Below are 12095 nucleotides of genomic sequence, written 5' to 3'. Positions count from 1 at the left end.
GCTGAGGTCTCCCACTTCTCAGATGAATGCTTGAATAAGCACAAATACACACCAAACATATTTCAAGAAGAACATGCTGTAACTTCTGCTTTTGGTCTTGAGTCAAGTGGACAGATGTGCTTGAGGTAGGGTGCCTTGATTCAGACACTTCAGCTCTAGAGCATACCAAGAATTCAAGCTTATTGCTGGTCTCTGCTTTTTCCAGTAGGTCATTTTAGGCAAACATGCTCTAAACAAATTTTGTAAACTAAATTTCAGAGATGCTTAATTCTACTTCTTGGTTCACTCTTTACTATTTTTTAAAAACACAACACATGAGTTGAAAACTATTACTTGTTCTTTACTGGGTCTCACCTTTGGGTTGCTTAATGGTAAAGTAGAAGTAAATTTTTGTAAGAGCTGGTATATGCAACTGAAGTTTATATGCAACTGGAGTCAGTATTTAGACCCAATGAAAGCTCTTTGTGCATCTTTTTATAAGTATGTTGACATAACTTGTGGGTTAGTAAAAGAAAACAGTTCCAACCAAAAAAATATCGTCTCCACAAGTTTGCCTCCTAAGGAAGGGCACATTGGTATGTGTATTTAATATGCATCTTTTAAAGATAATATTGAATGCTTTCTGCTACAATAGCTTTTCTAATGTTTCTGTAAATCAAATTTTCTCTAGTCCTGCCCTTCTGCAAGACCTATGGATGAAATAATTCAGAAGGAATCAGGTAGGCAAGTTCCCATGGAAAAATAATGTGGCAAAGAAATAGCCATGAAGTTCCATTACATCCCTCTCAAAAAAGCCTGAAGTTTCATACTAACTGAAATAAGGACAAAAATTAATCTCATGGGTTTTAAATTGTTGCTTTCCCTTATTCATCTGGGAGTACGAAAACTACGAGCTTAAATCCTGAACAACTGCAGCTGGCCCAGACAGATCTCAGCAAAAAGAGGTTTTAAATGATACAGTCTAACAGCAAGAATATTTTCTGGTTTGCTTTGTTTTGTTCCAGGAAAAATCTGTGACTTTGGATAATTTTAATGAAGTTTGCCCAATTTAACTGAAAAAACCATATATTGCACATGGCAGCTACATGCTCAAAACTTCATCTTTAATCTCAGGGTAACTGAAAAGGGAAAAACAAACAAAAACTACAAAAAAACCCACAACAAACCAAAGCACCAAAACAATGAACCTCAGCACTGACAATGAGCCTCACCATTGGCAACTCAGTACTTCCAATTGTGAGATTTCCCTACAGTTTGTACTTGTATTCTTATAGACAAAATATCAAATCCATATCCACCTAATCCATGTTCCCCCAGCTTCACCTAGACACACTGGCAAAATCAAGAAGGAAATGAAGAGACTGTATTCATCTGCTTAATGAATTTGAAGTCCCACATTTATCTCAACTGCTGGGAAGAGGAAAGAGAGAGAAACACACTGTACCAATAGTCGGAGTTAAATCAACTTAAGCTTTTGAAGTATTTTCTGTCTATTATAATTTTTGCCATATACACAGTTTTTATAGCAAATAACCATGTGTAAATTGAGGAAACAACATACAGAATTAAGGCTGGGATTATATCCTGTAGTGTAGATGGGTAACTACTAACAGCAGGGTGTGTGCTAACAGATAAACAAACTGCACAAATGAAGCAGCCCACTAGTTCTAGGAGCTAGTTATATTCTTTACTTTTTACTGTCATGTAGGATATCCCCATGACAATGGAAATAGCACTAATTTACTAAAATTAGTGGAGATTTCCTAAAATATATAAAAAGCACAAAGTTAAATGATCATGTCCGAACATAATGATTACTGCATAATTTCCCCAGCAAACCATGGTCAGTGCTGTGAGCATATGCTTCTTTTTGACTGAAGGAAGACAGTAAATTTCATTGTTGTCCACACAACTCTCATTTGTGGAGGAAAGCACTACGTAAAAGCTGAAGATCATTCAGCTCTATGAGCAGACATCAGAAAGCACATTATATTTTTGGCAATCTCCAAAGACATGTTATGGCAAAACCAGATGAAATAGCACTGAAATGCAAAATAACCAAATTGGTAAGTCCCCTATATCCTTTAATTTATTTTTCCTGACTGATATGTACTCAACTAGTATACCAAGAAGGAGCGGCTAAAAAAACCCACATCTTTACGGACAAGGTGACAAGCCCACTTTCATTTTTAAGGAAAAGCCTTATACTTACGTTACTATTTCACATTGACGCCTATGACATGACTGATTTGAAGCACTTGTAAAACACAGAAGAAAACCTTCTTGAGTTTCTTTATAATATCTAATTTAAAATAAACAAGACAATATATCTTTGGAAAAGTAATTTTTCTTCCACTGAAAAAACAAAAGTACAAAAACATTTATTTGCCAGAGATAGCGAGAGGGTGTGTGTAAAATCAGTTCAACATAACATTTCCTTCCGAGAAAATTAACACTGATTAACATCTGTAGAAGTATGAATGGCTCCAACCAGACAGGCAGTGATTGCATGAGCCAATGACTAGGGCCCTCTTTGCCAGAATGATCATCTAACTATGCTGTAAATTGCTGAAAGAGGGACTTCAACCTGAATTTATCACTTGCCACATCACTTTATCATTTATCACAACAATTTATCACTTTATCATATCAACTTGTGCTCCTGCAACACGTTTTTCACCTCCTGTTTTTCAGTTAGCTGTAGCTTTCAGTCCACTGTATATAGGAAAATCAGACTTGGCCTAAAAATATGTTCTCATACCCTGAACTATTTTCTTTGTATCATAAAGCAAAGAAACTTTTAACTCTAAAAGTGATTTCATGACCAGCATGTTCTGGGAAACAAAGTTTACAACCAGCATTTGAAAATCTATACTTTTATACTATATTTTACTGGTTTTACTCTGTTTTACAATAGGCAATAGGTATTTTCCTTTTGTATATTTCAACTTCAAATTGCTTTAAGAATGCTATATAGGCCAATAGACTATGGCACTGCTACTAGAGAGTGAACTTCTACACATGGGAGTAAAACTGTCAGAAGCCAGGTGTCAAAAGTGATCACCCTACTACAAGAAAGGTTAAAGAATACAATCTCAGCTATGTAAACACATCATTGTAGACCAGTCATGTCCAAAAAAAGTCTTCATCTTTTCTAAGAAAAAAATTCTAGCACAAAAAGGATTTTCTTACTTAAGTATGTTCTGCTTCCATCAGTATTTGCAAAAATTAAAATCAGTAGGACCAAACCTCTGAGGAGCACTTTGGAGACCTGGATTATAGAAAGTGACTATTATACATCAAGTCTGAAGGCAGTTAATATGAAAAACAGGAATGCAACCCCAACCAATATTTTCTTAGAGGACTGGCAGCAAACTGCCAGATGCATGTGTGACCTCAAAACAACCTTTTGCCAGATGCCTCTTTAACCTCTTACAATTACATCAACTTCTAAAAAGACGGCTACATTTTACCATTTTCTTCCTTTGGTTACGCAAATTAAGAAGATGTGCTTAATAGACATAATGGAAGTGTTTGGTTCTCTGCATTTTTGTCTCATAAAGCCCCAAAATAAAGCTGTTTGACACAGCAGCACATAATTCTTTCTTGCCAGCATTAAAACAAGTTAAACAAGAAGTCTTCATCTTCTTTCTTTTCTCTTCCCTTGAGTCTATGGTCAAAACCAGGTAACTTTTTAAGATAGTTGTGAGTTAGGGGGCCAAGACAATATTCAGCCAAAGCAAACCATAAATCATTTTTGATACTATTTACCATTTTTATGTAAATAACCTTTTCTTTCATAAAAAGTATGCTGCATTTTATGTTACAATCAACAGAAGCCAACACAGCCATTCACAATATTCAGATTCAAAACCGGCCTGTATGCTAATATTTTGAGAAGGACATTTTCTGCAAATTTAAAAATAATAAATTCATAGCATGAAAGCATCGTAAGTATGTTCCAGGGGCTCAAGCCCTAGAAAGGAAAAGGAAGAGAAATTATGTGGAATGAAAAGTAAGTAGGTCATGTATACTAAAGTGCTAAATATACTAATATCTGATTTGTAGCTGAGAGAACTGTTTTTAAAATCTAGGGGTGTACAAGTAAATGAAGAAAAGCACAGTCATCTGTCAACAAAAACAATCTTTGATGATACATTAAAGACTGCTTCTGCTGTATAGAATCCAAGAGGGAAAAAAAGCATTTCCTTTAAGAAATATACCTCCTTATACAGCAAAACAATGAATTTCAGTTGTTCTGTAACCCAGATCCTTTAATCTGCATAAGAGATGCTGACTGAGTTCACTCAACCAAATCACTACTGGCTTTCAGAATACAATCAACACATGCTTTTCAACAGTATTAATATAGCATGAAGCTTGTGCTCCTAATTATTCATGTTTTTGCATTCTGTTTTTTCCCCCTGCTGTAAAATATGCAAATTTACTTCTTTGTGTTATTTAGGTCCCACATGGGCCTCAACAGATCTGTTTGGAACGAATTACAAGCCAACATCTAGATACATGCTGTCAACATTTCAAGCTTCATTGTTTTTATTAGGTTGGAATGTCATTATAGATTTGATATTAGGCTTTGAAAAGCTTTTTATAAATCTCTTGAAAACCTACAGTCTAATCAAATGGTGCACTGATAATTACTACTACTGCACTTTAGTGTGTGAAAGGGGGAGAGCAAAGCCCTCCGAGCCCTGAATCCGAGGGAAATCCCCATCTAGTGGCACCACTGAAAACCGCAGGTTGTTTTTGTGCAAAATTAGTCCCAAAGAGGATTAGTTTGACTTCATCACTGAATGAAGTGGAGACATTACCTCGTTATGCAACTAAGGAGCGCTAACAGGAGAGGACTGTTCCTTCTGAATTCCTCCTCCTCCCTTTTCAATCAACTCTGGCTGCAAAATTCAATACCCAGATGAACTACCGTGGTTTTTAAGTATAAAAACCCTAAAGCAGCACTTCAGGACAGAGGTCACTTTAAATACTGTAACGTCTTAGTGTGCATCAAAAGTGTTCACTTACAGTGGCAGAGGATGACACATATGAAATATTATTTAGATAAAAGTATTAACAGATATCCCCAAATCTCCGATTGCTATAAAGTTAGTGTTAAATATTTTAACCTCAAAACCCAAAAAAAAAAACCAGTAGCTTGGTTATTCGAAAACTATAAGGTTGGAAATAACTACACAAGCACTTATTGTTATATAAAAAATAGTTCATGTAAGCCCATTGATGCAGAAACTGAAAGGACATTGAGACACTGCTTTTTTCCAACTGACACAATGCCTTGTACATTTCCTTAATGTAACAGTATATTTTAAAACACTGCAGCAGCCCAACCTTTCTTACTAGCACCACTCAAAAGCTCCTTAAATATTAATGAAAAAGCAAAGTAGATATTTACAGGGACTTACTACACATTACTACTAACTCCTAGAAAACAAACAGCATCAATAACACTAAGATTTTACAAATCTCTTGATGCATTTAATCTTTGAGGTGTGTATGCAGAGGGAAGAAAGCAGAAAAAGTATTTCATTTGCAGTAATGAACTAGTATGGGGGGTACTCCTTTGTTTCAGGAGTATCAATACATTAAATTTCCCTTTCATAACAGATTCACTCCAGAAAAATTATACATATATATACATTTCTCTCAGAGGCAAACATTTAAGGAGTTCTTTAAAAAGATATGTAGAGATCTCTATTACTAAGATCAATATGGAAACTGTAAGGATCCTACTGTAAGGCCTTTTTCCATGTTGGGCAACACTGGGGGTGTCCCTTAAATCAAATATGTACTTTATCCAAAGTATCCCAAAAAACTACCTGCATGCAGAGTAAATTCATGATAATGCAGAAACTGCAATTTGGAGAGGAACAAGTATACATAAAATTGTTCTTTGGAAAAACAGTCCAAATTTACAGAACTAAAAGCTGACGTGGGATGATTATTTTACTTTTTGGTATCTTCAGTACAGAAGATTTCCCATTTGTTAAGGATGGTCTTCTGCAATATAACTGCAGTTAACAAAGGGAAGCTTTCATCTGGATGTAAATCATACTTTTCACAGTTTCACAGAGGAGTGAGGATACTCCTGGCTACAGATGAGGATGATCCCATAAGAAGGAATTATAATACTGATTTAACTCAACAATACAAATACTGAATACATCAGAGGAAGGTTCAAGTACCTCATTTGAAATAAGCAAAAGTTCAAATGTCTTGTTGAGATTAACTTAAAAGAGTAAGTCATACCTGACCACCAAAATTTTAAGGTAAGAATACCTCTTATCATCCACCATAATTTGTCAAACTCCCTGTGTATTCTTTTTGCAGCCCATTATGTTACTGACTTTGTCACAGCAGGCTGTAATAATGAAATCAACAACATCCCACTTCTCACAAAAAGTTCCCAATTTTTCTACCTGTCAACTGATATTAGTACCAGTTCTTTTCTGTATTGTTAATAAGGAAGAAATAATTGCCTTATACTGTATTTCATCTCACAGAATGAAAAACAGTAGTTCCCACCTCCTTTTCTGTGACATTTTAGATGCTGGTGCAAGCCTGAACACATTTGCTCTGTAGAGTTTTTTCTCTTCAGACATTATAATTGAAACAGAAGGGACACTGGGTAATTGAAATCCAAGACTTATTTAAATACCACAGATCCTTCTATTTATTTGGAAGAGATTTCAAAACCCTTAATTTTTTATGTCTGTGACTACTTTCTGTTGAGAGGAAACCTGATAGGCAAAAATCATGCTTACTCCAATAGTGATAAATATTAACAAATAAGCTTAAACCAAAATTTGCTCATAAATTCTAGATGGCCATCCTAGATGGATCTAGGAAAGCCCAGTAGGAAGATTGGAGGTTCACAGTGCAGAAGTGTATATTTAGTACAAAATTCCTGCCAAACTTTCTTATCATGGCCACAGCCTCCCTGTGTCTGTGATGGTCACTCTACTCTGATGAGAATCCTGTGCCTGTTCACTTTTCCTTAGGTATTTCCTCATGGAAAAACTTCATTACAAAATTGCTGAATCTCAGAAAACAACCTTTAGGTGACACTTTTGTGCTCCCTATAAGTACCAATACTCCCTACCACTTGTTAAGAGGTTTGCTCCTAAGGCTGAGAGCAGAGCTCTGAAATGACAGCCCATGTTAATTTACATGTTAAAAAAATGAAAGTGAAATTTGTCCTAGGTTCAAGGAAAAAACAGAAGTTAAATATGTTTAAAAATCAGGTTTGTTAGCACCTGTAACTGAGCTGCTTCTCCAAACCATTTACTCCATTCCGATACCCAACATAAAAAGACCCCTGAGAGAAAACCAAACAAAACCCAACAACTCTAAATCCATGGAACAAACTTCCCTTTAAATCACAAATCAAAAGTAAACAAAGCCTTGAACTCAGGCATGGTCAAAGGATCAGATCAAGAGTTCCTCAGAGAACTGTGCTTCCTCCAGACACAGTGAGAAACAACACAGCCCTCCTGGTTGTCTGGCCCTGAGCACACCACCGGGCTCGGCAGCGCCTTCCCAGTGCCAGGGCTTTGGCTCTCTGTGCCCATGGCCAGCACAGACACGATGCAGCCTGAGCACATCCGTGAGGACCAGGCAGAGAGCTGTAGGAGAAGCCTCATTCCTTGGTCCTTGCCAAAAGCACCCTGCAGGGATGCTTGGGAACCTGGGTGACCACAACTCTCTGACCTGACTTCCTGGCCTGGCCTCAGATGTGCCTGCAGAAGTGTTGGCAGCAAGGTCACGGCTGGCCCCAGTCACTGTCCCCAGAGCTGTTGTGTCCTTGTCCAGGGAGTGTGGGACTGCCCTGCTCCTCAGTGAGGTCTCTGCCCGAGCCCCTGCACCCTTGGCACCCTCGCTGGGCTGCAGGCTTACCTGCCTGCCGGAGCCAGCAGCATTTGCTGCTCCCTCACTCTGGCTCACTGCAATCTTGTCTGGAAAAGTACAAGACCCTGCACATCAGGCTCTTAAATTAAACATGAAAACAAAATTAACTTCTCTTGGTCCTTTTGAAAGAGGACATACAGAACAATATTCTAATTGATTTTAGTTATTTATATGATTTTTTAAATTATGAGGGTGATGAGACACTGGAATAGGTTGCCCAGAAAAGTCGTGTTCAAAGTCAGGCTGCGCAGAGCTTTGAACAACAAGGTTTAGTGAAAGATGTTCATGCCCATGGAGGCAGGTTGGACTAAATGATCTTTAAAAGTGCCTTCCAACCCAAACCATTCTATGATTCTATGATCTTTCAGTTGCTTCAAGCAAGAACCACCCACCCCAGCTGCACCATCAGCACCATGGGGATTTTGCAGTTTCTGACTGTCTTGCCAAACACACATGGGAAACAGCATTGCTGTCTCAGTTTTTCGATTCCTCATCTTAGACTGAGATTAGGACTACAAGACATTTGGAACTTTGAGCCTGATGGGAGATTTTTAGCTGTGTGCCAAACTAAAATGCTAGCATTAAACCTGTATTTTTCTCTATGGCTAGCAACACTAGGATTGAATGGTAGGTTGGAATTTATTTTATATTACGAAAGCCACAAAAGGTGAGGAATTCCTAAAGAATTACTACTCTCCAAGATTCCCAAGCTAACTGAAAATTACTTGTTTTATTAATTCTGGCTTTCAGAGTGTTAAGATTAAATAAAACTGTGATGATCAGGAAAGTCTCTGAAATATTTTTCCATACTTCTGCATTTGATTCACTCACCAAACTGCATGTGTTATGCCTATTTCATAAGCCTCTCTTCCCTTTTCAGAGTAACAGTTCTGCTTGTTATAGTACAAACACCATTTTTACAGCTTCATGAAGAGATGAGATGACCAGTATCCAGAAAATAAGTGAACTGGTAGTTAGACATAAAAATGTTTTAGTCTCAGGTAGGAAAATACATTTTATATTTATTTTGTAGAGACAGAAGTACAAATTATTTTTGCTTGACTCCCACACATGCAATATTTATCCCAAAAGCTAAAATAGAGAATTTCTTTCAGCTGCTAGGCTGCAAAGTTGGTTTTGTTGATTCTGCTGTTTTTATGAGTCACCTTTCTAGTCAGACATTGAATTCCCAAATGCATTGATACTTTACAAGGAAAAGGTAGATTTCAAATATAGCAATTTATAACAGGACTTGAAGAAGTTATTAAAAGAAGAGAAAAAAAATCATACTCAAGATTTGGCAATACCTGTGATGGAGCTTTCTCAGTAAAGCATTGAATTTTCTTCTCACTTTTTCAAATATCAACCAATACAGAAAGATTCCTCCTATGTCCACAGGATATTGGTGAACTAGGCTGTTATTATATGCTCTGAATGCAAGACTGAGTTTAAGAACCAACTAAAAATGTAAGAAATTAAATTCTCACCCTCTCCGAGAGTGTTCACTGCCTACAGCAGTATTCACACTAATGGTCCTAGAAATCTGCTACTTAGATGTGTTAAAGATATTTACTATTGGATTTCCAGAATATTTTACACCAGTTTAGAAAAGCTTCAGGACATTCCATCTGAGTAACAAAATAATAACTAACAGAATGGCTGTGTTGCGGTTTGGGTTTTTTTTTCCCTTACACAATTTCTAGACAAGAACACCCCTTCCAGATAAATATCTACTTAAGTCCTGACCCATAATTCTGCAACTACATTTGTCTTGCAAGACAATGATATGCTTCACTGATAAGGTTGATGGCAGCTCTTCTGCCCAGTGCAGTCCATTTCATTGCAGACAGCTAAATTAAGTTCTGTCTGAGCAAAAAAATAATAATAAAAAAAGAAAAGACTCAAATAACATTCTTAAGTTTATATTTAACAGATTCATTTTATGTGAATTTATGTGAACAAAGTTCAAACAGTCACTGACAGCATTTCAGGGAAAAGGAATGAAGCTAAATTGAATGCAGAATCAGGACCAGCAACTGTGGGACATAGCAACATTTGGGTGCAGAATTCTGCTGATTACAGAAACTGAAATGCTAAATGGTCTCCAGACTTATTGGGGATGATGATGTGTCTCCTTTGACCCTTCCACAAGGCAAATGCTGGAGTGACTTGATGTACCCATCAAAACTGCTGTAGGTGAACAAAATCTAGTGGAAGGCAGCCATTAAGCATGACAACACGGTCACAGATGTGAAACAGATCTGTTTTAATGGAGAACTTTTGCAAAAATCTAAGTTCTCAGAAAGGGTTCCAACAGTCTCTCGTACTATTAGACTTTGATAATCTAGGGGCTTCTGTGACTTGCAAATGCTCAAAAAAGAAGTAACACATAAGCAGAGAAACACTGTAAGATTCCTGGTAAGAATCAGTCAGTAAATCAGAGCAGCAGAAGCTGAATATTGATGATGATAGATTCACAAAGGGGAAAACAAATTGTCAAAAGATAAAAAAGAAAAGGATCAGTTTCAGCATAACAGCAATAATTTTTTTCTCTCCTGCACACTTAAGCTGACCTGCAAAATTGTGTAAGAGCTTGATCAAAACTCCAAATTTAGCCAATTCACAGTTGTGTATACTTCAGATTAGTTTTTGAATAACAAGAAGACTTTGAAAACCCTAAAATGCTTAATTCTTATCAAACTGAAGAGTCAGGTTCTGAGACAGAGCATCTACATTCACCATGACCAGAAATGCATAAGCACTTCTTGGCTTCCAATATAAAAAGTGTGGGGGTAAAAGGAAAAGGAAGGAACCAGAATAAAAACCAGTCCTTTAACAACTGCAGTAAAATATTCCCTTCCCACAACTCTAATCACAAAGCTAGAAGCCTAAACTTTGACCTTTACTGTTTTGTAAGAATGTAACTTCTCCTCACTCAGCATGAAAGGAAAACAAGAAACTACATTTTCAGTGTTCCTGATTATGAGTTCAGACCTATGTAAATAAAACTTCAGCTATTTAGTCCAAACGAGCAGACTAGGAAAATTAACTTTGTCAGGAAAAATAAGAATACTGAACAATTTTTATCATGGCTTCTCTTAACATTTCATTTAGTCTAAGCATCTCAAAGAAACTTCAAGATCAAAATTTCAAAGATCAAAGAATCACTTTTTACAGAAGCACAACTTACCCACAATAACAAATCCATCTGCTTCTCTCTCTGGTACTGTGACCTTCTTTGAATCTTGACTCTTTCGGAAGAAGCTGAACATAGTCTCTTTGTGTTCTTTTTGTTTTCTAAGGTGTTACCTAAAATGAAGACAAAACATGTTAAATAAATACATGATAACAGAACTTACAATAAGTTCACATAATAGATCATATGTATGTAGTAAGGCCACATACCTCATCTTTATTACCCAATTTGAAATATCAGGTATTTTTGTGTGAGACAGATTATCTTGTTGATGTAGCAGCTTACTTTAACAGGTAAGAGTAGAGTGAAGCACAAAAGGCTCTTATACGAAGTTATGAATGGAGTGGAATCATAAAAAATAAAAAACACCAAACTAACAAAACTTCAACTTTTCTCAATGAAAATTAAAGATGGAAACTCCTTTTAGCATTTCTCCAGCATGTCTTCATATTTTTCTGCTACTTTGTATTGTGACTAGACCAGCTTTCTCTTCAAAGAGGGCAGTTTCCCAGTTAGCAATCTTAAAGACAGCCTAACAGTTGAATGTGTTTGATTAATAGCTACCAATGATTTCCTTGAAAGAAAAAGCAGCAAAGTCATTTGTAGCAATTTTTTTTGCAAGAATAAGTCATTAAAAGAATCTTCCAAGGCAGCTAAGAACTCCACTGCTAGAACAAAACAAGGAAACAATTGGGACAAAACCATGGACTGCAACAGAAAATGCTCAGTATCCCCTATCTCTCAGGACTGGAAGATTACATAGAAGCAATTCTGAGTAGCTTAAATAGGACAAAGTCATACTAAAAACCCATGAAGGGACCCATGAGGGTCCCTCAAAGGCTGAACTTGGACCCCTGGACAACCCCAACCTATGGAGCAGCCTGTGGCTTGGCTGAAACACATTATGCGTGAACACAAAGAAGGCGGCTTAAATAAAGGCATGCAAAGATCTTCTCTACTAAAA

The 12095-nt window shown here is 36.8% G+C and overlaps 1 protein-coding gene across 3 annotated transcripts in view; it reads right to left on the bottom strand.

The window, feature by feature from the left end:
• The window catches only part of UMAD1 (UBAP1-MVB12-associated (UMA) domain containing 1), a 79706-nt gene that overhangs the window by 61424 nt on the left and 6187 nt on the right, over positions 1–12095 (bottom strand). For all 3 annotated transcript variants that reach the window (XM_053970445.1, XM_053970452.1, XM_053970439.1), the window contains exon 2: positions 11126–11244. In XM_053970445.1, coding sequence (XP_053826420.1) covers positions 11126–11207 — 82 coding nt within the window. In that variant the 5' untranslated portion in view covers positions 11208–11244. The remainder of the gene's footprint in view (positions 1–11125; positions 11245–12095) is intronic.

The sequence above is a fragment of the Vidua macroura genome, chromosome 1 (genome assembly GCF_024509145.1).
Source record: "Vidua macroura isolate BioBank_ID:100142 chromosome 1, ASM2450914v1, whole genome shotgun sequence".
Lineage (NCBI taxonomy): Eukaryota > Metazoa > Chordata > Aves > Passeriformes > Viduidae > Vidua > Vidua macroura.
The sequence above is the reverse complement of the archived record's forward strand: the minus strand, read 5'-3'. Positions and strand labels throughout refer to the sequence as shown.